General features: G+C 46.9%; 1 protein-coding gene across 1 annotated transcript in view; it reads right to left on the minus strand.

Annotated features, from left to right (window-relative positions):
• SRMS (src-related kinase lacking C-terminal regulatory tyrosine and N-terminal myristylation sites) overlaps positions 1-25,055 on the minus strand; it is a 47,229-nt gene that overhangs the window by 8,983 nt on the left and 13,191 nt on the right. Inside the window, exons 2-5 of the mRNA XM_056844641.1 lie at positions 24,003-24,124; positions 12,924-13,090; positions 8,748-8,889; positions 5,871-6,026 (exon numbers count right to left, since the gene is read on the minus strand). Coding sequence (XP_056700619.1) covers positions 5,871-6,026; positions 8,748-8,889; positions 12,924-13,090; positions 24,003-24,124 — 587 coding nt within the window. The remainder of the gene's footprint in view (positions 1-5,870; positions 6,027-8,747; positions 8,890-12,923; positions 13,091-24,002; positions 24,125-25,055) is intronic.

Raw genomic sequence — 25,055 nt, forward strand, 5'->3', positions numbered from 1 at the left:
TCCCTCTTTGGCACCGGCAGCAGGTTTTTGGGGCGGAGCCTGAGGAGGGTGGGGTTTGGGGATGGGAGGGACTTCAATGCCAAAGAGTCCAATTGCCAAAGCAGCCATTTTCTCCAGGGGAACTGATCTCTATCGGCTGGAGATCAGTTGTAATAGCGAGAGATCTCCAGGTGGTACCTGGAGGTTGGCAACCCTAATGACAGCCGTTCAAATACATGAAGATGCTTATCATTTCACCTCTCAATCATCTCCTCTCCAGGCTAAACATACCTAGCTCCTTCAACATAGGACTTGGTCTCCAGACCCCTCACCATCTTCATTGCCCTCCTCTGAACATGCACCAGCTTGTCTACACCCTTCTTAAATTAGTTGAGGCCTAACCAGAGCAGAGTAAAGCGATACCATCACTTTGCATAAACTGGACATGATTCTTCTATTAATGCAGCCCAAAATTGCATTTGCCTTTTTAGCTACCGCATCACACTGCTGACTCATGTTCCGTGCATGATCTACTAAGACCCTCAGTAGAAGGACACTTGTCTTTTCTTATTCATCGAAGGCAGAGATTCTTGGGACGCTGAATTTGGTGCTTGATATCACATCTCCATATTCCTATGACACCCCTCACATGAACACACAAAGCTGCCTTATACTGAATCAGATCCTCGGTCCATCCAAGTCAGTATTGTCTACTCAGACCGGCAGCGGCTCTCCAGGGTCTCAGGCAGAGAGACCTACCTGCCTAGTTACTTTAACTGGAGATGCCGGGGATTGGACCTGGGACACATGAACACATGAAGCTGCCTTATACTAAATGAGACCCTCGGTCCATCAAAGTCAGTATTGTCTATGCAGTGGCTCTCCGGAGTCTCAGGCTGAGGTCTTTCACATCACCTACTTTAACTAGAGATGCTGGGGATTGAACCTGGGACCTTCTGCATGCCAAGCAGATGCTCTACCACTGAGCCACAGCCCCTCCCTGCATAGTCTTGAATATAACAATATGAAAGGTGTCACTGGAAAAGTAGGGCAGAGGCTCCTGGCTCTCCGGCCTTCTGCGTGCGTGTGCGTTCTCTGGAGGAAGAGACTGTGCCATGCCTCATAAAAACAACACGTCCAAACCGTCTCCCTTCCTATCTGCCCTGTGCAATAAGGAACCTCATCAGGAGACAAAGTGCATGGTTTGGGCACGATGAAGCCCGGCTGGTCTCTCGCCGAGGTGGCTCTAGACCTGTTCTCTTTGGGTGTCGTCCCTGCTTAGGTAACTAATTCGAGAGGACGTCAGCTCGCCCACCCGAGAACGTCTCTGGTGAAGCGACGCCCTTTTCGGAAGCCGTTGGGCCGGCTTCCTGTGTCAAACATTTCCCGGGTGGGTGTTAAAAATAAATATAGCGCGCAGGGCTGTTCTTTTGTTGCGGTGGCTTATTTGTCTTCTCTGGCGCTGGCACGGGAGTCGGCCTTTGTTCGGCTCTTCGTTGACAAATTAGCAGATCCTCTTTGCCCACGGGAAGGAGATTTGGGGCATTTCAGTCTTGGAATACGTGCCAGTTTTTTTTTCCCCCTAGAGCCGCCAGGAGTTGTAGGTGCTGCAGGACAGGTTTGGGAAGCAAGAAATGCAACGTCTGGGAATCTTTCCTAGGTGAAACTGCAGCCTTGGGAGAAGCACACACACACACACATGGCTGGCCGGGCAGATTTTGTGATTGGTTGAATATTCCACGTAGGGTTGCCAACTCTGGGTTGGGAAATACCTGGAGATTTTTGGGGCGGAGCCTGAGGAGGGCGGGGTTTGGGGAGGGGAGGGACTTCAATGCCATAGAGTCCCATGGCCAAAGCGGCCATTTTCTCCAGCGTGATATAGTGGTTAAGAGCGGTGGTTTGGAGCGGTGGAGTCTGATCTGGAGAACCGGGTTTGATTCCCCACTCCTCCACATGAGCGGCGGAGGCTAATCTGGTGAACTGGATTTGGTTTCCCCACTCCTACACACGAAGCCAGCTGGGTGACCCTGGGCAAGTTACAGCTCTTTTCGAGCTCTCTCAGCCCCACCTACCCCACAGGGTGTCTGTTGTGGGGAGGGGAAGGTGATTGTAAGCCGGTTTGAGTCTCCCCTAAGTGGTAGAGAAAGTCAACATATAAAAACCAGCTCTTCTTCTTCTCCAGGAAAACTGATTTCTATCGCTGGAGATCGGTTGTAATAGCAGGAGATCTCCATCTAGTACCTGGGGTTTGGCAACCCTAACTCCATGGCAAGCAAAATTAGGAACTCCTTTCCAAACAGATTTAAATGACCGTTATGATCAGAACTCAAGACGTGTCTTCCAGGTCCCCACTGAGTTGGCTAGAGTACAGTGCACTGAAGCATACGGACCTGTAGGGTGATGCCTTTTGCGTGAAGTAAAAGAAAAGTGTGCTGAACTTTTTCCGACCGAGTACCAGTACCAGCGGGAATCATAGAATCATAGAGTTGGAAAGGGCCATAGAGGCCATCTAGTCCAACCTCCTGCTCAATGCAGGATCAGCCTAGAGCATCCCTGACAAGTGTTTGTCCAGCCTCTGCTTGAAGACTGCCAGCGAGGGGGAGCTGACCACCTCCCTAGGCAGCCGATTCCACTGCTGAACTACTCTCACTGTAAAAAAAAATTATTCCCCCTAATATCCAGCCGGTACCTTTCTGCCCAAACATGTTAATCTTGAACACATGAAGCTGCCTTATACTGAATCAGACCCTTGGGCCATCAAAGTCAGTATTGTCTACTCAGACCGGCAGCGGCTCTCCAGGGTCTCGGGTAGAGGTCTTTCACATCACCTACTTACCTGGATTGAACCTGGGACCTTCTGTATGCCAAGCAGCTGCTCTACCACTGAGCCACAGCCCCTCCCTAAATTTTCCAAAATGCTCCTTCACTGACCTAAGAGGGGCAGTCCTCAAATGGAGAAGCTTCAGGGGAGACTGGTGGTGGTGGAGGAAAGCGCCATCAAGTCGCAGCTGACTTGTAGCAACCCCATAGGGTTTTCAAGGCGAGAGATGTTCAGAGGTGGTCTGCCATTGCCTGCCTCTGGGTAGGGACCCTGGATTTCCACGGTGGTCTCCCACGCAAGGGCTAACCAGGGCCGACCCTGCTTAGCTTCCAAGGACTGACAAAATGGGGCCAACCAGTCATGGGCCATCCAGGACAGGGCCGCAGGGAGATTACAAAGCGAGATTGCTTAATGGCCAGATTAACGGTTTTTTTGCATGGAAAAGATATGGAAGAATTCAAACAAACATGGTTTAAGGCCACCTCATATTGGGACAAGATGGCAAAAATGGACTTTACGATATTATTTAGTGAGGTATAGAAAAATAATGTTTAAATAACTTTAATTTTAGATAATAGAGAAATAAAACTATCCAGACACTTCTTCGGAAGTCGGGTGAAGGGTCACTTTTGGTGGGTGTTGGGTAGAAGGGTATTATTGGATATTTTGATTGATTATGATTGTATTACAGATGATGTAAAAATACCTTTTTATTACTTTTTCTTCTTCTTTTCAATATTATTGTATTTTATTTTTATTTTTTTTACTTTTTATTTTTTCTTTTTGTTATTTTTTAACTTTATACTGTTACTAATTTCTTTTTGTCTTTTCATATTGTATGTTTTGTTAAAATTTAATAAAAATTTATAAAAAAAACCAAAAAAACAAAAACAAAGCGAGATTGCTAAATTTGAGTTCATTCACAAATTCAGAACAACGGACTCCCCAGGGCCGAATAGGAACACAGGATGCTTATCTCACTGCAGATGCTAATTTTCTGCCCCTAAGCATTCCTCCCCTGCTCCTATCAAGCAGATTACATCTTGCATTGTACCTCTGCATCCTGACTCCTTTCCCAGCACCCCTCCCACCTTCTGACTGGGATATAAGGACTTGGAGATCTCCAGTCCTACTTGTATCTGACAAAGGAAACTTTGACTCTCCAAAGCTTATGTCCTGAAACTCATGTTGGTTTCTAAGGCGATACTGGACTCGAATCTAGCTTTTCTGCTGCAAACCAACATGGCTACCCTCCGAAACCACAAATCACCACTCTCTTTGCACCTCCAGTTTGGTGTATCTAGGGTTGCCAACCTCCAGGTGGTGGCTGGAGATCTCCCGCTATTGCAACTGATCTCCAGGTGATAGAAATCAGCCCCCCGGAAGAAAACGGCCGCTTTGGCAATTGGACTCTATGGCATTGAAGTCCCTCCCCTCTCCAAACCACGCCCTCCTCAGACCCCCCCCAAATCTCCAGGTAGTTCCCAACTTGGGAACTAAGTGTATCAATTCTAGTTTGCCGATCCAAATATAAATTAAAGTTTTAACACATTAAAACATGAAGCTGCCTGCTCCTGAAACAGATCCTTGGTCCATCAAAGTCAGTATTGTCTACTTAGACCGGCAGTGGCTCTCCAGGGTCTCAGGCAGAGAGGTCTTTCCCATCACCTACTCACCTAGTCCCTTTAATTGGAGATGCCGGGGATTGAACCTGGGACCTGCATGCCAAACAGATGCTCTACCACTGAGCCATGGCCTCTAAAGCCCAGGGGCAATATGGGAATTGGGGGGAGGGTGTCTTGCAGCTACAGCTGTGTTCATTTTTGGAAGTGCGCCAGTGTGGGGGCTTATTCCAAAGCTGTGCTTAGCTTCTGAGCTGCTTGGAGGTATGGCTATAGGATCAGCCCCCCCACTCCCTGTGTGAGCACTTTAGAGTGAGCACTTCCAAACTCCATCCTGAAATCAGAGACAAAATCCTGACCCTCCTTCCACAGGGAGGGGAAGGATTGGCAGCAGGCATCAATTTTAGCTGGCGATGAAGGCCCTCCCAAATTTGGATTGTAGCAGCCCTAGTGTCTAAACTTTTACCTCTGTCTTCACTTGTGATGTGAACATTTCAGGGACTAGTTTAGAGGAATGAAATCAGCTTTGCAAGAGGTGAGTTGCTGGATTTAAAAAATGCATTGAGAGACTTCAGCTCCTCTGTAGGTTAAAAGAATGTCTTCCAGAGCTGAGCTAGAACCTTGGAAAGACTGCTTTACTAGGTTGATACCTGCACACATAGTATTTGAGAGACTTATACTAACCAGTATTACAACAAGAACCTATTATACCAGATGTTTGAGTAATTGAGAATAGAATTTACAACATATACACATGCCTGGTTGGGTTTGAACTGTTTGTAATTGTATTTGTATTCATTAATGTATTTCTGTAAACGTGTGCAGGTTTACAAAGGGTTTTACAAAGGGTTTTAATTAACCACTGATGAAGGCCCCATAGGCCGAAAAGCATTTGGTATGTGGTTATAGTTATCAACCTCAGGAAATGCCATTGTGCTATTTTAATGCTTTTAAATAATTTTAACTTTTATATAGCGCTTCTAATAAATTATACTTTCAGTATTTATACATAGACTTATATATATTTTATTTTCACCCAGCCTTGGAAAGACATTAGTCCCTTTGCAAGTCAGGATAAGCTTTGCAAGAGGTCAGCTGCATTCCAGTTAAAATTTTGCAAAAGATAGATAACAGAAGCCCTAAAGCTGCTTTTTGAAATATACCAGTGTCTTAATATTTTTGGGTCTAGCATGTACCTGAGGATTTCTATGCATACTTAAAAAAACCACCCATTTGATTGGCTAAAAGTACAATAGGGCATGGTGAATGGTAGTGCTTTGTTAGGCAGCATGAGAGACCATGAGGGCTAGTTTGAACTATAAGAATGTGGCGCATGGGAGAGGTCATGTAACCCAGTGAAAGACACCCCCCCCCCCACATACACACACAATAGGCCCAGGACAACCGTGAAACAACCAGGAATGCTACAGCCAGAGAGGGATACTAACTGTGGAGGTAGCTGTGCAAATTGCCCTTCCTCATTAGCTCCGTGACGATGTACACGGGTTCGCTGACCGAGCAGATCGCCAGGAGTTTGATGAGCCGCGCATGCTTCAGGCTTTTCAAGTTCTGGATCTCCTTGGCGAAGTCGTCCCGCATGTTCGCTGTTGAAGAAACACACCAGGTTGCAGGAATGGAAAGTTTCTCAGAGGAAAGTCTGTCGTTTGCTAATATTGATTTATTATGACTCAATAAAGGAAGCCACGGCCTTCAATTTGCAGGATCTGAGCAGGGCTGTCAAAGATAGGACATTTTGGAGGACTGTCATTCATAGGGTCGCCATGAGTCGGAAGCGACTTGACGGCACTTAACACACACACACATGGTGAGAGCCAGATTGGTGTAGCAGTGGCAGTTCTGGACTAGGATCTCGGTTCGAATCTTCAGTAGGGTTACTAATTACAGGTGGGGAAATGCCTGGAGGTTTGGGGGTGGAGGCTGGGTTGTTGGGAAGGGAGGGACCTCGAGGAGAATAACGCCGTTAAGTCCACCCTCTAAAGCAGCGGTTCCCAAACCTTTTGGGCCACCGCCCCCTTCGTTCCACAAACGCAACCCCAGTGCCCCCTACCCTATCCATAAACACAGTTGAAGGGGCCCACCTCTAGCGCCCCCTGCGGCCCCCTTGCCTCTTAGTGCCACCCCTAGGTAATCCCCCTGCCCCCCCGGGGGGTGGTACTGCCCACTTTGGGACCCACTGCTCTAAAGCAACCATTTTCTCCAGGGGAACTGATCCCGATGGTCCGGGCTGTAATTCTGGGAGATCTGCCTAGAGGTTGGCAAACTCAATCCACGCTCTGTCCTGGAAGCTTGCTGGGTGAACCACTCTGAGCCTAACCTACATAACAGGGTTGTTGTGAGGATAAAACAGAGTAGGGGAGAATGCTGTCAGCCGCTTTGGGGCCACACAGGGGAGGAAGGTGGGGTATAAAATAAGTAAGTAAGTAAGTAAACAAATAAAGACATTTAGGGCTCAAACAGGCCAAATCATTTGTCTCTGTCAGACTATTAATAGCAGATTGCTGGCTCATGCATTCAGTTTTGGGTGGAAGAAGAAGAAGAGTTGGTTTCTATATGCTGACTTTCTCTACCACTTAAGGAAGAATCAAACCGGCTTACAATCGCCTTCCCTTCCCCACAACAGACACCCTTTGAGGTAGGTGGGGCTGAGAGAGCTCGAAGAGAGCTGCACTAGCCCAGGGCCACCCAGCTGGCTTCGTGTGGAGGAGGGGGGAAACCAACCCGGTTCACCAGATTAGCCTCCGCCGCTCTTAACCACTACACCACGCTGGCTCTCACCACGCTGGAGGGCTTGCCAGGAAACGAAGAGGGGTTTAACCCATCCACCTTGTACCCTCTCCTTCCCCAGATGACCATGATGCAAACTGAGGCTTCATCACAAGTCTATAGTAATCTTACTGTAACAGACCTAGTTCAGAATTCTTTGCAAGAACCCCAGGAACCAGTAGAAACTGAAAACCAGCCAGCTATCCAACAGTAGACCTATGTTCTTCCCACACACCCCGGTCAGATTTGGACCAGGGAGACCTGGGTTCAAATCCTTTCTCAGTTAGGAAGCTCGCTGTGTGAATTTAGGGCCAGTCACTCTGCCTCAGCTGATCTCTCCTTACGGGGTTGTTGGGAAGGTTAAATGAGGTGCTAAGGTATGCAACGTAGAGTTCATCTGAGGAAGGGTGGAATCCTCATCTGTACGTTAAAAGCAGAAGGCATAATTGCACTCGGGTTAAAAGAAAGCAAACCAGCTTCCGGTTGTTAAAAATCTAGGTACCTCCCCTCATTTCAAGTCCTTAACTCCTGTTGCTGATTGCAGGATGGGTGAAAGAAATTTCCATTTTCTAATGCAGTCAATTGTGAACCAAGCAGTCAGGATTCTACTTACCTATCGATTACATTTTTCTATGCTGACTTTTCCTCCTGCTAATTTTTAACTGATTTTGTGGTACCTTGTTAGCTTTTAATTGATTTTGTTGTGTTTTACTGCATTGCGAGACAGCGTGGTGTAGCGGTTAAGAGCAGCGGACTCTAATCTGGAGAACCGGGTTTGATTCCCCGCTCCTCCACATGAAGCCTGCTGGGTGACTTCGGGCCAGTCACAGTTCTCTCAGAACTCTCTCAGCCCCACCTATCTCACAAGCTGTTTGTTGTGAGGAGGGGAAGGGAAGGTGATGCAGAAGGTTTAGTCCCTGGCATCTCTAGTTAAAGGGTGATGTGGCAAGTAGGTGATGTGAAAGACCTCAGCCAGAGACCCTGGAGAGCCGCTGCCGGTCTGAGTAGACAATACTGACTTTGATGGCCCAAGGGTCTGATTCAGTATAAGGCAGCTTATCATGTGAGATTGTTAAGCTGCTTTGAGACTCCTTGAAGGTAGAGAAAAGCAGTCTATGAAACCTAAGTCGTCGTCTTCTTCTATTGTAAACTGCCTTGGGGTCTTTTAGTTGAAAGGTGGTACATAACCAAAGTAAACAAGGAGTTAGAAACACTGGGTACTACTCTTCCTCGTTGTATGCTCGCAACAACCCTGCGAGGAAGATTAAGTGAAGGAAGGGTCAGTGGCCCAAGGTTATTGAGTAATTTTAACCTTGGACTTCCTGGTCCCAGTTGGACAGCCTAACCTAATGGTGCAGCCACCAATCTAGTGAAACCTCTGAATAGCAAATTCCCAGGACAAGTTTCCCTCTTTAGCCAGGTCCTGAGACTTTGGTCTAGTCATACAAATGCAAATGAGCTACCTGTTAGGAAACAGGCAATCAAGAAACTGAACAGGAGAAGGATTTCACAACTGGTGACATATTTCACACCCCACAAACCTTGTTTCATGATTTTGATGGCCACTGGCACCGTGTTCTTCCACATTCCTTCCCACACCTCTCCAAAGCATCCTTCTCCCATCTTCCTCCACAGCGTGAATTCTGAACGGGGCCGTTCCCATTGGTCTGTCTCCGTAGACCTCTACAAATGAACAGATATAACATGGCAAAATAACCAGGCAGAACATGGACGGTGGTGGAAAGGGCCATCAAGTTGCAGCTGACTTATGGCGACCCCGTACGGTTTTCAAGGCAAGAGATGTTTACAGGTGGTTTGCCATTAGAATAATAGAGTCATAGAGTTGGAAGGGACCACCAGGGTCATCTAGTCCAACCCCCTGCACAATGCAGGAAATTTACAACTACCTCCCCCACACACACCCAGTGACCTACTCCATGCCCAGAAGATGGTCAAGATGCCCTCCCTCTCATCATCTGCTTAAGGTCATAGAATCAGTATTGCTGACAGATGGCCATCTAGCCTTTTCTTAAAAACCTCCAGGGAAGAAGAGCTTACCACCTCCCGAGGAAGCCTGTTCCACTGAGGAACCGCTCTAACTGTTAGAAAATTCTTCCTAATGTCTAGATGGAAACTCTTCTGATTTAATTTTAACCCGTTGGTTCTGGTCCGACCTTCTGAAGCAATAGAAAACAACTGGGCATCATCCTCTATATGACTATATTGCCTGCCTCTGCATAGCGACCCCGGATTTTCTTGGTGGTCTCCCATTCAATTACTAACCAGGCCAACCATGCTTAGCTTCTCAGATCTGACAAGATCAAGCTAGCCCGGGCTATCCATGTCTAGCGTGGTGGTGGAAAGTGCCGTCAAATCACAGCTGACTTATGGTGACCCCATAGGGTTTTCAAGGCAAGAGACATTCAGAGGTGGTTTGCCATTGCCTACCTCTGTGTAGCAACCCTAAACTTCCTTGGTGGTCTCCCATCCAAGTACTAACCAAGGCCAACCCAGCTTAGCTTCTGAGATCTGACAAGATCAAGCTAGCCCGGGCTATCCATGTCTAGCGTGGTGGTGGAAAGTGTTGTCAAATCACAGCTGACTTATGGTGACCCCATAGGGTTTTCAAGGCAAGAGACGTTCAGAGGTGGTTTGCCATTGCCTACCTCTGTGTAGCAACCCTAAACTTCCTTGGTGGTCTCCCATCCAAGTACTAACCAAGGCCAACCCAGCTTAGCTTCTGAGATCTGACAAGTTCGGGCTAGCCTGGGCCATCCAGGTCAGGGGAGAACATTGTTTGACCCAGCTATATATTCAAGGGACAGCCTGGTGAATGAGTCCACCCAGCATTATAAATGCAGCTGTTATCTTCTATCCAAAGGAGCTGAAACGTAGAATTTATGGTGCAAAATTGGTGTTTTGATAGGTAAAATGGAGATATTTCAACCCAAATAAAGTGAATTGGTGTATGCGAGAAGTTCTGCTTTTGATGGGGAGTGTACATTTAATTAGTAACTTAATTTCCAGTATTAAAAACACAGTTTTTATCATCAAAATCTGAATATCTTTACAGCTTGATCCTATTGAGTTAGGTGTGTGGAAGCCCATTGATTTCAATGGGCTTAAATCTGTTTTAACTCTGCGTTGGGATGAACAAAGAGGCCAATTAAACTATCCAGAATTACTCCTAAACCGAAGTTGGACAGTAACCAGAGAATCAGTTTCCAAAGGACCTCTTTCCTCGAATCAGAACCGTACACAAATTATCATTTTGTCCCCCTTGGGCAGGCGGGCGGTGCACACTCGGCAGACGGGTGGAGGTTTCTAGGTGGGGCCTGGCTGAAGGCCAAGGAAATCTGGCAAGAGCGAGCTGCCGGCTGGGAGGTGTGGAATCTACGGCTGGGAAACTGGGTGGGACAGCGTGATTGAAGGCTGGGTGAGAATTTTGCTTGGTCCTCATCTCCCAAGCCATTCCCAGGACTCTTTAACTGGGTGTTGGCTTGAAGGGAGAAAGAAAGAAAAAACTGGAAGAGGGTGCCATTTTGCAAAGGAGGTAAGCAAAGAAAGAATTGAGGATGGGATATAGGGTTGCCAGGTCCCTCTTTGCAACTGGCTGGAGGTTTTTGTGGAGGAGCATGAGGAGGTCTGGGGAGGGGAGGGACTGCTATTACAGCTGGTCTCTAGCCAATAGAGATCAGTTCACCTGGATAAAATGGCCGCTTTGGCAATTGGACTCTATGGCATGGAAGTCCCTCCCCTCCCCAAACTCCGCCTCCTCAGACTCCACCCCAGAAACCTCCCGCCGGTGGTGAAGAGGGACTTGGCAACCCTACCTAGTGGTCTCCCATCCAAGTACTGACCCTGCTTAGCTTCTGAGATCTGGCAAGACTGGACGATACCCTGCCACCTTCATTCATCATCTTTCCAAGAAAGAGGAGAGCAACTTGTTTGGACCAATTTTAAGTACACACGTTTTAGGACACTGTTTCTATTTAGGGATTATCCATACTTTGACCTTATTTGTGTACTGCCTTGGGATGTTTAACAAAAGCAGGGTAAAAATATGTTTAAAAATAAATACTGCCTGCTGGAACATAATTTTTGAGATATTGGGAAGTTCCTCCACTTTTTTTATATATATATATAATTTTTATTGAATTTTTAAACAAAACATACAATACAAAAAGAAAAAAAACAACAAAAAAAGAAAAAAAAAGAATATATATATATATTAAAAAGAAAAATGTAAAAGGGTATTCATACAACATATTCAATACCATTCGGTTTTCAATACAATCATCAATCTAAATAATCAAAAAATACCCTTTCTCCCCCGACCACCAAAAAAAACCAGTGACTCATCACCAAGGCTTCCGAAGAAGTGTCTGGTAGTTTTAATTATTAGTTATCCAAAATTTAATTTTAGATAAAACAGAATTTTCTATAACTCACTAAGTATCATAGTAAAGTCCATTTTTGCCATCTTATCCCAATATGAGATGGCCTTAGACCATGTTTGTTTGAACTCTTCCATATCATTTCCATGCAGAAATTCCGTTAGTCTGGCCATTCTCATATATAACCATAATTTCTCTCTCCAGTCTATAATTGAGGGTTTATTTGTTTGTTTCCAAACCTTAGTGAAGTTCCTCCACTTGTGATACCATCCATTAAAAATTTAATTTGCCCACAAGCTTTGAAATGGTGCAATACAAAATCTAATCCACAGAGTTCAGATTTCAGTCCTAGAATCTGGCTCCAGAATACAAGCATCACACCAAAAACGGCCCCTTGATGTCATCATCTGGATCCTCAGATTCAAACATTCATAAACTTCAGACCTGGAGTTAGATAATTTGGACTGTTTTCCCCAAGGACTGGCCTCTTGTGTCCAATGAGGGGAGGCATTTACCCAGCTGGCTATCATGGACTCGTGGGGGATGACTTCAGAACCATTTGTTCCGCTAGAAAACCTCAATTGTTGAGATTCTCTCACCCTCCACACTTTGTTTATATGTCGAAATCATTAGATTCCCCTTGTTATTTCAGCTGTTGATTTTCGCATTTTGTACTCGTCGTTTCAATTTGAGTACCATAATTTATTTCTAGGATGCTGTGAATAGGGTTTTGGAGCTTGTTGTTGTATTCCTTTCCGTTTTGCCTTGTAGTTAGATATTGCCATTAGACTTTTTAGATAGTTGTGTGTATTTATTAGCATATAGTCCCCTTTATATAGATTATGCATTTAATTGCCCCAAATACTTTCCTAGTTAACCATCTGTATATTTTTGTTTAATAAATTTAATAATGATGATACTACTACTACTACTACTACTACTACTACTACTAATGATAATAATGAGCCCCATGGCGCAAAGTGGTAAGCTGCAGTACTGCAGTCCAAGCTCTGCTCACGACCTGAGTTCGATCCCGACGGAAGTCGGTTTCAGGTAGGCGGCTCAAGGTTAACTCAGCCTTCCATCCTTCCGAGGTCGGTAAAATGAGTACCCAGCTTGCTGGGGGTAAAGGGAAGATGACTGGGGAGGGCACTGGCAAACCACCCGTAAACAAAGTCTGCCTAGAAAACGTCGGGATGTGACGTGCTTGCACAGGGGACCTTTATCTTTACCTTTAATGATAATGATAATAATAATAAATTGAAAGGATAAAAGACAAGATAACAGATGGATCCCCCACACACATACACACACACTAACCTTTTGGACGCAAGGATGAAGCAAAGGACTCTGAATGACTTTCCAGTTGACCGTGTAATAAGACAGGAGCTGTTCCAGATTAGGAAACGTGTGTTCCTTTTCCAAGTATAAACTTCCTTCAGGATCCTTGTAGATTCTGAAATGTCTCACTTTGGCGTGGTTCCGAACTGAATTTTGGAGGGAAGGGAAAAATTACATATGGCTTTGCGACTCTACCTCAAGCCCCAGAATTGCATCTATACTGGTTTGGGTGTCAGAAAGCTGATATCTTGAATTCAGAGCCAGGACAGGGGATACAGTGGTTAAGAGCCAGCGTGGTGCAGTGGTTAAGAGCAGTGGTTTGGAGCGGTGGAATCTGATCTGGAGAACTGGGTTTGATTCCCCACTCCTCTACATGAGCGGCAGAGGCTAATCTGGTAAGCTGGATTTGTTTCCCCGCTCCTACATATGAAGCCAGCTTGGGCTAGTCACAGCTCTCTCAGCCCCACCTACCTCACAGGGTGTCTGTTGTGGGGAGGGGAAGGGAAGGTGATTGTAAGCCAGCTTGATCCTTCCTTAAGTGGTAGAGAAAGTCAGCATATAAAAACCAACTCTTTTTCTTCTTCTTCTTCTTCAGAGTTCATAGAATAGAATCATAGAGTTGGAAGGGACCACCAGGGTCATCTAGTCCAACCCCCATACACAATGCAGGAAATTCACACCTCCCCCCATGCCCCCAGTGACCCCTACTCCATGCCCAGAAGATGGCCAAGATCCCCTCGTTTTCCTCTTGTTCTCAGCAATGTGCAATTCCAGGAGTTTCCCAGTCTGCATTTGGTGACCTTACTGCCCATCCCCTGCTGGGGGCCAGGAGTACCGGGAAACCCTAGTCGAGATGCAGCTGCCGCCCCCACCCCCCATTTGCTGCGCTTTCCCCCCTGCTGACTAGCTGAGTGGCAGCAGGGAAACACTGGCTGGGGGTGGGAGATGCTCACCCCCTTCAGGGGGTGCAAGCCTGTAAGCAGATGTTCTACCAGTGAGGCACAACCCCTCTCCCGGTGGGAGAACTCTGTCCAGGGGAGCTGCATTCAGCTTTTGTTCGGCCTTCAAACTGCTTAGGAATTCATTAGGAGTACCAACCTGCCAGACTGCTCCCGAGGCTAGCGGGCTGATGCTCCTGGAAACATGTTCAATAGCTCAGGGGTAGGCTTGCCAACCTCCAGGTGGGGCCTGGAGATCTCCTGCTATTACAGCTGATCTCCAGACAATAGAGATCAGTTCCCCTGTAGAACATGGCTGCTTTGGAGGGTGGACTCCATGGCATTACTAGGGTTGCCAGGTCCCTCTTTGCCACCGGCGGGAGGTTTTTGGGGCGGAGCCTGAGGAGGGCGGGGTTTTGGGAGGGGACTGTAATGCCATAGAGTCCAATTGCCAAAGCAGCCATTTTCTCCAGGGGAACTGATCTCTCTCAGCTGGAGATCAGTTGTAATAGCATGAGATCTCCAGCTAGTACCTGGAGGTTATAGCAAGAAAAGAAACAACAGCACAATAATTAAATGCAATTCAATATATTAAGTGTAACAAACAAACAGATAAACAACAAGTGATCATAAGGTGAGTAATATAGAAACGTAACAATCTTATCACATCAATGTCCTGTTTTTCTTTTGCAGAAATGAAAATTCCCAGGTAAATATTTTTATCTTCTCAGAGGAAAAATTAATGGAGAAACAGCTGAAGATGATGAATGGACGTGTTGTCTAGATCAATATACACGTTTCGCCGAGGCTTCATCAGCTGGACAATCTCATTAAAAAAAATATATTTTGGTACTATATCCATATTAGGTAGTGACATTTTCTTAGAGCCTGTTGGGCTTGCGATTTGCCGCTCTCTAGATGCATAGGATCGGCTGATCCCATTCATCCCAATTGGAAAAAGGGGGGGACCCATATCTCTGGACCCCCTGATCCCATCTTTACAAAACTTGGGGGTTCTTCCAAGAAGCCTCATCTGAAGCTACGCTGAAAGTTTGGGGGCTGCACCCCCCAAAATGCGCCCCCTGCAGCCACAGAAAGGAGCGAATGTGCACACACACACACACACACACACGGGGATTTCTCTCTCACACAAACAGATACTCTCTCTTTCTCTCCCCAGGCCACGCAGCAGCTGGGCTCAAGTGCTCAATCGCGACTGATTGGCCAGAAGAAGACCCTGCTTGGCCACCGATTGGCCGCAGGAGAATGCTGCTTACTAACTGATGGTTATGCTGCTGTGCCAAACCCCAAATTTGCAGAATTTATTCGCCGAACACCCCGAACTCGCTGAATTCGGCTCCCTGGTTTCCAGCCTTTTTTGAGTTCGGTTCCATCTGAACTAAAAACCGCCGAATCGGGGAAAATTCGGCTGTTTTTCGGTTCGGGCCGAACCGAATCGACAGTCCTAGTGGTAACTTTGAAATTGTCTGTGCAACCATGTTTCAATGGATAATCTGATGTTGGAATAGAGAAACTAAGAAAGAAAAATATATATGGTTGCAATTTTGATCCCTAAAAGGGTAATGTTTAAAAGTTAAAAGTTTATGGAAATTATTGGAGCTACAGAAGCTTATATTGAAATGAACACATTTGACATCAATATTTAAATGGAACTGAGGAAGAATTGAAACGATCGTATCCCTTTCTACCCTTCCTCATTTGAAGACATCGACCTCGGATTGATTGTTACTGTACTTGGACTAATAGACTTTTTGTTGTATATTTGCTTGGTAGCACGTTGTTACATTCAATACACTATTGTTATTTCGCATTGTTATCTGCCTGTTTCTGTACTAATTTTCTAACCTTAGGTATAGGTACAGAGGTGTTGTTTTTTGATTGAGTACCTGGAGGTTGGCAACCCTAGGCAAACAGGAAACATACCCCCACTATTATCCCCCACCAGGACCCCAACTGTGCCTGCCCCATGCCACTGGGGTCCAAGCACGAGGCGGCCCTAGCCCTGTGTGAGTTGGGTGTTAGCCACTGCCCCCACCAGGAGCCGGCTGCTGGGTCAGCTGTCTGAGCCCTCCCCCTGGTATGGCAGGTGTGAACAGCCCCCTGCTGCCAACCTGGCTGTCCCCATCTGGTGAGAGAGCGGGGTCATGGGTGGTCAGGCCCCCTTCAACATGGGGCCTGAGGCAGCTGCCCCCGTCGCCCATGGGTTACGACCATCCCTGCTCCTACAAACCCTATACTTAGGGAATAAATTGGGAGTCTGCAGCAGAAGTAAAAAAAAACAACCCACAGATGGGAAAGCTGTACCGTCATGGAGGCTGCTGCCAGAATGGAGCGGGTGCAGAGGAGAGTGACGAGGGTGATCGGGGCCCGGAGACCAAGCCCTACGAGGAAAGGCTGGGGGAGTTGGGAATGTTTACTCTGGAGAAGAGGAGGTTGAGGGGGGACAGGATTGCTTTTAAGTATTTGAAGGGCTGTCACTTCGAGGAGGGCAGGGAGTTGTTCCTGTTGGCAGCCGAGGATAGGCTTCGCAATAATGGGTTTAAATTGTGGGCGGAAAGGTACCAGCTGGATATTAGGGAAAAGGTTTTTACAGTAAGAGTTGTTTGACAGTGGAAGCAGCTACCTAGGGAGGTGGTGAGCTCCCCCTCACTGGCAGTCTTTAAGGAGAGGCTGGACAAGCACTTGTCAGGGATGCTCTAGGCTGATCCTGCATTGAGCAGGGGGTTGGACTAGATGGCCTCTATGGTCCCTTCCAACTCTATGATACTATGAATGGCAGCCATTTCTAGTTCACTTGTTCCTCTTCAAACCGAACGAAGTTAAAGTGGTTGAAACTCATATCTCCATCCCGCCCTCGCCTTGTTTCCCACAACACGAGATGCTTATTAAAACGTTTCTTTTCCTGATCTTCTCGACTGCTCCCTCCCATAGTAAACAAGAGCGTTCCTCTTATCTCTGCAAAACTGTAGCCTCTTTGGCGTGCTACATATTGGCAGGTGGTGAAACCAAGCGCCTGGAAACGCAATTGCGAAACATGTTTTCTCTGTTCTTTCGCGCACTCGAGCAAACCCATCTCGCGTCGAGCGTGCGGCTGTGATCTTGCTGTCTGCTGACAGACAGACCATCCTGGCATTGCCTCACCGAGGTTGACAGAAGAATGTCAGATTTATTCTGTCTGTAGAAGCGTCTGTGGGGCATAAAAAGCTTTCCCATGAGGCGGCAGATCTGCTATACCGTGTCAGTTGTAGAAACAGAGACCTTTCCCTGCAAGGTACTTCTCTTTCAACCAAGCCTCAGAAAAGATGAACAAGAGTCTAGCAGCACCTTGAAACTAACAAAATTTCTAGCTGGGTAGAAGAAGAAGAATATTTGGTTTTTATATGCCGACTTTCTCTACCACTTAAGGGAGACTCAAACCGGCTTACAATCACCTTCCCTTCCTCTCCCCACAACAGACACCCTGTGAAGTAGGTGAGGCTGAGAGAGTGTGACTAGCCCAAGGTCACCCAGCTGGCTTCATGTGTAGGAGTGGGGAAACAAATCCAGTTCACCAGATTAACCTCCGCCGCTCATGTGGAGGAGTGGGGAATCAAACCCGGTTCTCCCGATCAGACTCCACCGCTCCAAACCACCGCTGTTAACCACTACACCATGCTGGTATGAGCTTTCATGAGTCACAGCTCACTTCTTCAGACCCCTGAAGAAATGAGCTGTGACTCACAAAAGTCATACCCTGCCAGAAATTTTGCGAGTCTTTAAGATGCTACTAGACTCTTGCTCTTTTCTACTGCTACAGTCAGACTAACATGGCTACCCATCATGATCGATCTCCATGGAACGAACCAAGACACAGTGCTTGTTTTAAGCCTGCCAACTGCAGTTTTTCAGACCTCTAGACTCAGCCCAAGGGGCCAACTGACACATTAGAAAAAGAAGAAAAAGAATTGGTTTTATACCCTGCTTTTCTCTACTGTAAGGCAGCTTACAATCACATTGGCCTTTTATGCAGGGATGAGAACAAGAGAAAAGCCTTGTGAAATTTGGCATCATTCTGTGCATGTTGTGAACTACATTGTCTACAATGGTGAAAGTACTCTTACAGAGACTTTTGAGAAATCCATACAACTTAGGTTGACCGGCTTGCTGCACCTTGTTGTTCTTCAATAGATTGTGGATTTTTATATGTTGTACATATCTTTGTTGTTGTGTTTATTTTGTAGCATTCATGATAAATTTTGTTGCACTTCGTTTCTCTACTGTAAGGCACCTTACAATCACATTGGCCTTTTATGCAGGGATAAGAACAAGAGAAAAGCCATGCTGGATCAGATCAAGGGGCATCAAGTCCAGCAGTCTGTTCACTCAGTGGCGAACCAGGTACCTCTGGGAAGCCCACAAACAAGACAACCGCAGCAGCAGCATCCTGCCTGTGTTCCACTGAACCTAATATAATAGGCATGCTCCTCTGATCCTGGAGAGAATAGGTATGCATCATGACTAGTATCCATTTTCACTAGTTGCCACAGATAGCCTCTCCTCCATGAACATGTCCACTCCCCTCTTAAAGCCTTCCAAGTTGGCAGCCATCACCACATCCTGGGCAGGGCCGGATTTAGGTTTGATGAGGCCCTAAGCTATTGAAGGTAATGGGGCCCTTTATATGTCCAGCTGTCCTTTGTCAACAACAAATTGTCGCTGTTTTTTGTGTTGAATATATGCTATATGGTAATTTATGGACCTAATAGGTATCGAAAGCCATTTGCACATAACAAAATATGTATTTTATCAAAGTAATTGTTGAACTGAAATACAATTAAGAAGAAGTATTTAATATAATATAATGTAAGAAAAATATTTAATATAATTATAATATTTATATATAGTATTATAGTAGCAAGTGGGGGTAATAGGGAACTGTACTAGTAAATAATAATATAAGCCTATTACTACATAATAAAGATGAATATTTTTCTAAAGTAATTTTATAATGGGATCAAAATAAATAAATTATGTATTACATGAAATCAATCAGTAGGCATAAGACTTATACCCTTAGTCTATGCTGCCTGATCATCAGTCTACAAGCACTCTTTAATATTAGACAACAAGTACAACAGCTTGACCTACATTCAACTGTGCTGCACTGCAGTCTGCAGCTGCATGCTACATGTTGCCATGCAACCAGTCCATGCAGAGTGTAGGCACCCTATATATAGAAATGAGCAAACCAGTGATATTTTAGGGAGCAGGCTAGCAGGCGGGGCCCATTACTTACACCTACACAACACAAAACACTGTTGCTGTATGTAGGTTTTATTTTATTTGTTTTTTATCTTATATTTTGGAAATGTACATCCAGGTTTTTTTCCCTTTAAATTTTTTGGGGCCCCCAAGAGAGTGGGGCCCTAAGCTATAGCTTGTTTAGCTTATACGTAAATCCAGCACTGATCCTGGGGCAGGGAGTTCCACAATTTACTATGCGTTGTGGGAAGAATGTTTCCCTGCGGTACTCCCCACCCCACCCCGTTGACTGCTTTGGGGCTTCCTTTTGATTATGCATGCCTTTCCTGACAGGCAGAGGTCGCCTTGCTCTCCCCGCACCAGGGACCCTGGTGGTCCCTTCCAACTCAATGATTCTTTGATTTTTTGATTCTATGGACATTGTTCCTATCTGTTCGTAACATGAGATCTGGCAAGAAGAGGCTGTTGCGGATCCATGCTATCCCAGTTCTGGATTTCATTCTTGCAGTCGACTGTTTTGTGGATGTCAAAAAGGAAATTCTGCAGATGAAATATTTGGCGGCGACTTGCCAAGATATGGGTTGAGCCCAACTCTGCAGGTGCTTGCAAACTAAAGTGGTGTTTTGCCTCCCGGCGCTGAACTCATTACTGCGATGGAATGCTCTGGACACTTGCCCAAACAACAGATGTTGGCTTGATTTTTTAAGGTTTCTTTGGACAGCTTAACCTGACCCGATCCCTGTTTCTAAGCCCCAAACACCATTCTCAAGCATTCTCAAGGCTGTTTAGCCTGGAAAGAAGGCGATTAAGGGGAGACACGATAGAGGCCTAAACAATTATGCATTGTTTGGAGAGAGTGGAAAGGGAGAAGCTTTTCTCCCTCTCTCGCAATACTAGAATGCGGGGTCATCTGCTGAAGCTGGAGGGTGAGAGATTCAAAACTGATCAAAGGAAGTATTTCTTTACACAATGCATAGTTAAATTGTGGAACTCCCTGCCCCAGGATATGGTGATGGCTGCCAACTTGAGAGGCTTTAAGAGGGGAGTGGACATGTTCATGGAAGAGAGGAGTATTCATAGCTACTAGTCAAAATGGATACTAATGATGCATACCCATTCTCTCCAGGATCAGAGGAGCATGCCTATTATATGAGGTGCTGTGGAAAACAGACAGGAGGATGCTGCAGCTTCAATTGTCTTGTTTGTGGCTTCCTAGAGGCCCCTGGTTGGCCACTGTGTGAACAGACTGCTGGACTTGATGGGCCTTGGTCTGATCCAGCAGGGCCTTTCTTATGTTCTTATGTAAGCAGCGGCTGGTGCTTGCTTTAATTTCCTGTTTTTGAATTCTGTGGAGCCAGGGTATTGATTTACTGTCACAGACGAGAATCCCTCACCCCATCCAGTCATTCTCATGCGTTTCGGAAATCTTGTGATCGGCCAGTTTTTATTCCTTTCCCTGACTGGCTAATAAGTCCTTTCTGCCAATTCTGATTTGGAAAACTAGAGCAGAGGATTTGCCAGATTCCAAGAGGCGTTTTTTTCCCCACATCTCTAAACTGGGATCTTGCTATGAAGTAATCTTCTTGCGTTGCCATCCTCTAGGCAGGGCCTGAAATTCTCTCAAAGTTACAACTGATCTCCAGATTATGGAGATCAGTTTCCCTGGAGGAAACGGCAGCTTCCGAGGGCGGACTTTATCATTACACTGTTCCTAATCTCCTTCCCAGACCTTCCCCTCCTCAGGCACCTCTAGGAATTTCTCAACTTCCCAAGCCTGAGCTGGCAGCTCTACAAAATTTTCCTGCGTCTTTGTTCTATTTCTCAAGTACATTTTTTATTCAACACTTCCTCTGTGGAGGCCATGGTGGGCGTGCACGGTTCTCCCCTGCCCTTGTTTTATCCTCACAACAACCCTGTGATGTGGGTTGAGCGGCAAGAGAATGACTGCTCGCCCCATGTGTGCCACAGTAGAGGGGTGATTTGAACGTGGATCTCCCAGTTTCTATACTCTAACCACTATACCAAAGTGGCTTTGGTGGAGCTGGCAGATTGGGCTGACTGTAGGACTTGCCCAAGGTCACCCAGCACTCCTCGGCAGCAGAGTGGGGATTCGAACCTGGGTATCCCAGATCCTAGGCCAACACTGTAACCACTGCCCCACACTGGCATCACCACCAATGGTTGCTGCTGGCTGGTGCTTGCCCATGATCCCAGACGGAGGAGGAGGAGGAGGAGAAGAAGAAGAAGAGGAGGAGGAGTAGTTGGTTTTTCTACCCCAATTTTCTCTACCTTTAAGGAACCTCAAACCAGTTTACAACCAGCTTCCCTTCCTGAGAGCCAGCGTGGTGTAGTGGTTAAGAGCTGTGGTTTGGAGCGGTGGACTCTGATATGGAGAACCAGGTTTGATTCCCTACTCCTCCACATGAGCAGCGGAGGCTAATCTGGTGAACTGGATTTGTTTCCCCACTCCTTTACAGGAAGTCAGCTGGGTGACCTTGGGCTAATCACAGCTCTCTTAGAGCTCTCTCAGCCCCACCCACCTCACAGGGTGTCTGTTGTGGGGAGGGGAGGGGAAGGTGATTGTAAGCCGGTTTGATTCTCCTTAACTGGTAGAGAAAGTCGGCATATAAAAACCAATTCTTCTTCTTCTCTCCCCACAACAGATACGATGTGAGGTAGGTGGAGCTGAGAGAGTTCTGAGAGAACTGTGACTGGCCCAAGGTCACCCAGCAGGCTTCATGTGGAGGAGTGGGGAATTGAACCCAGTTCTCCGGATTAGAGTCCACAACTCTTAACCACTGCACCACACTGGCTCTCCTTTGTCCTTATGTTTGCCTTGGATGGAGGTTGTTGGTGGTGGAAAGTTGCTCTCAAGTCACAGCCAATTTATAGTGACCCCATAGGGTTTTCAAGGCAGGCTATTGTGGTTTGCAATTGCTTTCCTTGGTGGTTTGCTATTGACTTGGTGGTTTGCCATTGACTTCCTTGGTGGTCTCCCATTCAAGTTCTAATCCAGTGCTGACCCTGCTTAGCTTCTGAGACCTGATGGGATCGGGCTAGCCTGGGCCATCCAATTCGGGGTGGGAGGAGATTGAAATACAATGAATTTACTAAGGCCCTCTGCTTCAGATGCCAACCCAGGGCAGAGACAATCAATTGAACCTACAGCAGGCAGAGAAGAGCCTCCAGCAATTTGAAGGGTGGGGCGTTTGGAGAGAGCTCACAGGTGTGCAAAGCCCCATATTTTCTTTTGTGCAATGGTGCAGAGTTCAACTACACCTGAAAGGAATTCCAAACATTTAGTCTGTGCTGCGAAAATAAACAGAAGTATTGTGGCAATCTGACTAGAGCTCATGTCTTCAGATGCATTGAAGATGGACCATTGAAGAAGAAGAAGAGTTGGTTTTTATACCCCAATTTTCTCTACCTTTAAGGAGACTCAAAGTGGCTTACAATCGCCTTCCCTTCCTTTCTCCACACCTAGGGCTGCCAACTTCCAGGTAGTAGCAGGAGATCTCCTGCTATCACAACTTATCTCCAGCTGATCAGTTAAAAGGGTCACAACCACATGAACACACATGAAGCTGCCTTATCAGACCCTTGGTTAGGGTTGCCAACTTCTGGGTGCTAGCTGGAGATCTTCTACTCTTACAACTGAGCTCCAGCCGATAGAGATCAGATCACCTGGAGAAAATGGCCGCCTTTGGCAATCGGACTCTATGCCATTGAAGCCCCTCCCCAAACCCCGTCCACCTCAGGCTCCGCCTCAAAAATCTCCCACCAGTGGTGAAGAGGGACCTGGTAACCCTACCCACAACAGATACCTTGTGAGGTAGGTGGGGCTGAGAGAGTTTGGAGAGAGCTGTGACTAGCCCAAGGTCACCCAGCAGGCTTCATGTGGAGGAGTGGGGAAACCAACCCGGTTCTCCAGATTAGACCACCGCTCTTAACCAACACACCATGCTGGGCCACCACGCAGACGTTTATGATGGAGGAATGGAACGGGGTGGGGAGAACAGCCAGCAGAGTCAAAGGGACAACTTCATATGGATGCTAAAAAAAACCCCCAACACTCTAGTATAGATGCCAAAGCAGATCAAAAGTGTAGATGCCAAAGCAGATCAAAACCTTCACATGTGGCAGCCCAGTGTGGCTACTTTCAGGGCCATAGATTGCTGGTGCGTGAACACTACACACAAAGGGGGGTTGTTGAAGTAGAACAAAAACAGGCTACATAGAAGGATGCATAGGTAAGTGGTATTTACAGGTTGGATGTCAAGAAGGAGGAGGAGGAGAAGAAGAAGGAGAAGAAGGAGAAGGAGAAGGAGGAGGAGGAGAAGAAGAAGAAGAAAGAGGAGGAGGAGGAGGAGAAGGAGGAGGAGAAGAAGGAGAAGGAGGAGGAGGAGAAGGAGGAGATGAGTTGGTTTTTACATGCCGACTTTCTCTGTCACTTAAGGGAGACTCAAACCGGCTTACAATTACCTTCCCTTCCCCTCCCCACAGCAGACACCCTGTGAGGGAGGTGGGGCGGAGAGAGCTGTGACTAGCCCAAGGTCATCCAAATGGCTTCATGTGAAGGAGTGGGGAAACCAACCTGGTTCATCAGATTAGCCTCTGCTGCTCGTGTGGAGGATCGGGGAATCAAACCTGGCTCTCCAGATCTGAGCCCACAGCTCCAAACCACCGCTCTTAACCACTGCACCACGCAGTCCCCAGACTGCTAAGGAGCAAAGGTACCAAAACTTAGCACCACTACCATTCTTGGGGGGGGCATGGTAGGTGAAGCTGGTTTATGTCGATAGGGTTTGTACTCCCCCCCCCCCCCCATGAAAGCAGAAAGGTAAGGTGTGGCGCTTACCTGACAGAGAATATTCGCCCTTGTTACTCTCACTGTCCCGGACAAGGAAGGAGCCGTGCCGATTCGGTGACGAGAGGAGAAGGAGCTGGGCTTTGTTTCTGCTGATGCCGCTTATGTACCAGCTGCAAAGAAAAGTGACAGAGGTGAGCCAGCGGGGAGGATTCTTCAGAAACAGTATAGAGCAATGGTGCTGATGTCTTTGCTGCCGGCATTGTGGTTGCAGGGGCGTAGACTTTCTAATTTCCCAGGGTGGGCTGGGGCTGGACCAGAGGCATTACTATGGCATCATAGGGAGAAGCCAGTGACATCACAGGGAGGGGCCTCTATCTATGGAGGCAGGGCCATGGGGGATTTAGGGAGGGGCTCCCCAGAAATATAGGGGGGGGCTTCAACAAGTGATTGATCAGACAGCTGAAATACAACTTTAACTTTTAACTGAGCATGGATTAGGGGTCACTGGGGGTGTGGAGGGGGGAGGTAGTTGTGAATTTCCTGCATTTTGCAGGGGGTTAGACTAGATGACCCTGGTGGTCCCTTCCAACTCTATGATTCTATGACACTGAATGTGTTTGTTCTAATTGATGTTCTTTGAATGAACTCATTAGCTATAACATTGAGATTAGTTTGTAAAACAAGTTGCACTTACCTGTAACTGCTGTTCATCGAGTGGTCCTCTGTGCAGGCACACATGGGATCTGCGCAGATCCCATCTGGGACTGCACAGAGGCCATGACGATGTACTCCCGGTCTTTCCCTTCCACCCCTGAAGCCAGCTGCTGGGCCCCCAGGGCACCAGGAAGACCTTCGGCGGCGGCTGCCACCTCCAGCACCGCGGCTGGCGAGGGGAAGAGCCCACGTGACCGTCCCTTGCAAGGTGACCACTCCTGGCCCCGCTTCCAGTACCAGGCGAGGCGGCGTGAGTGCAAGGGGGAAGATGTAAGCCAGTGCTTCCTTGCCTGTCGGGGTCGCATCGCGCCGGGGTGTGTGTGTGTGTGTGTAAACAAGAACACTGCCATTGCAACTGAGCCCCTCATGTGGGCACTGGTTGCCCGG

This window comes from Euleptes europaea, chromosome 2, assembly GCF_029931775.1.
Source record: "Euleptes europaea isolate rEulEur1 chromosome 2, rEulEur1.hap1, whole genome shotgun sequence".
Taxonomy (NCBI): Eukaryota; Metazoa; Chordata; class Lepidosauria; order Squamata; family Sphaerodactylidae; genus Euleptes; species Euleptes europaea.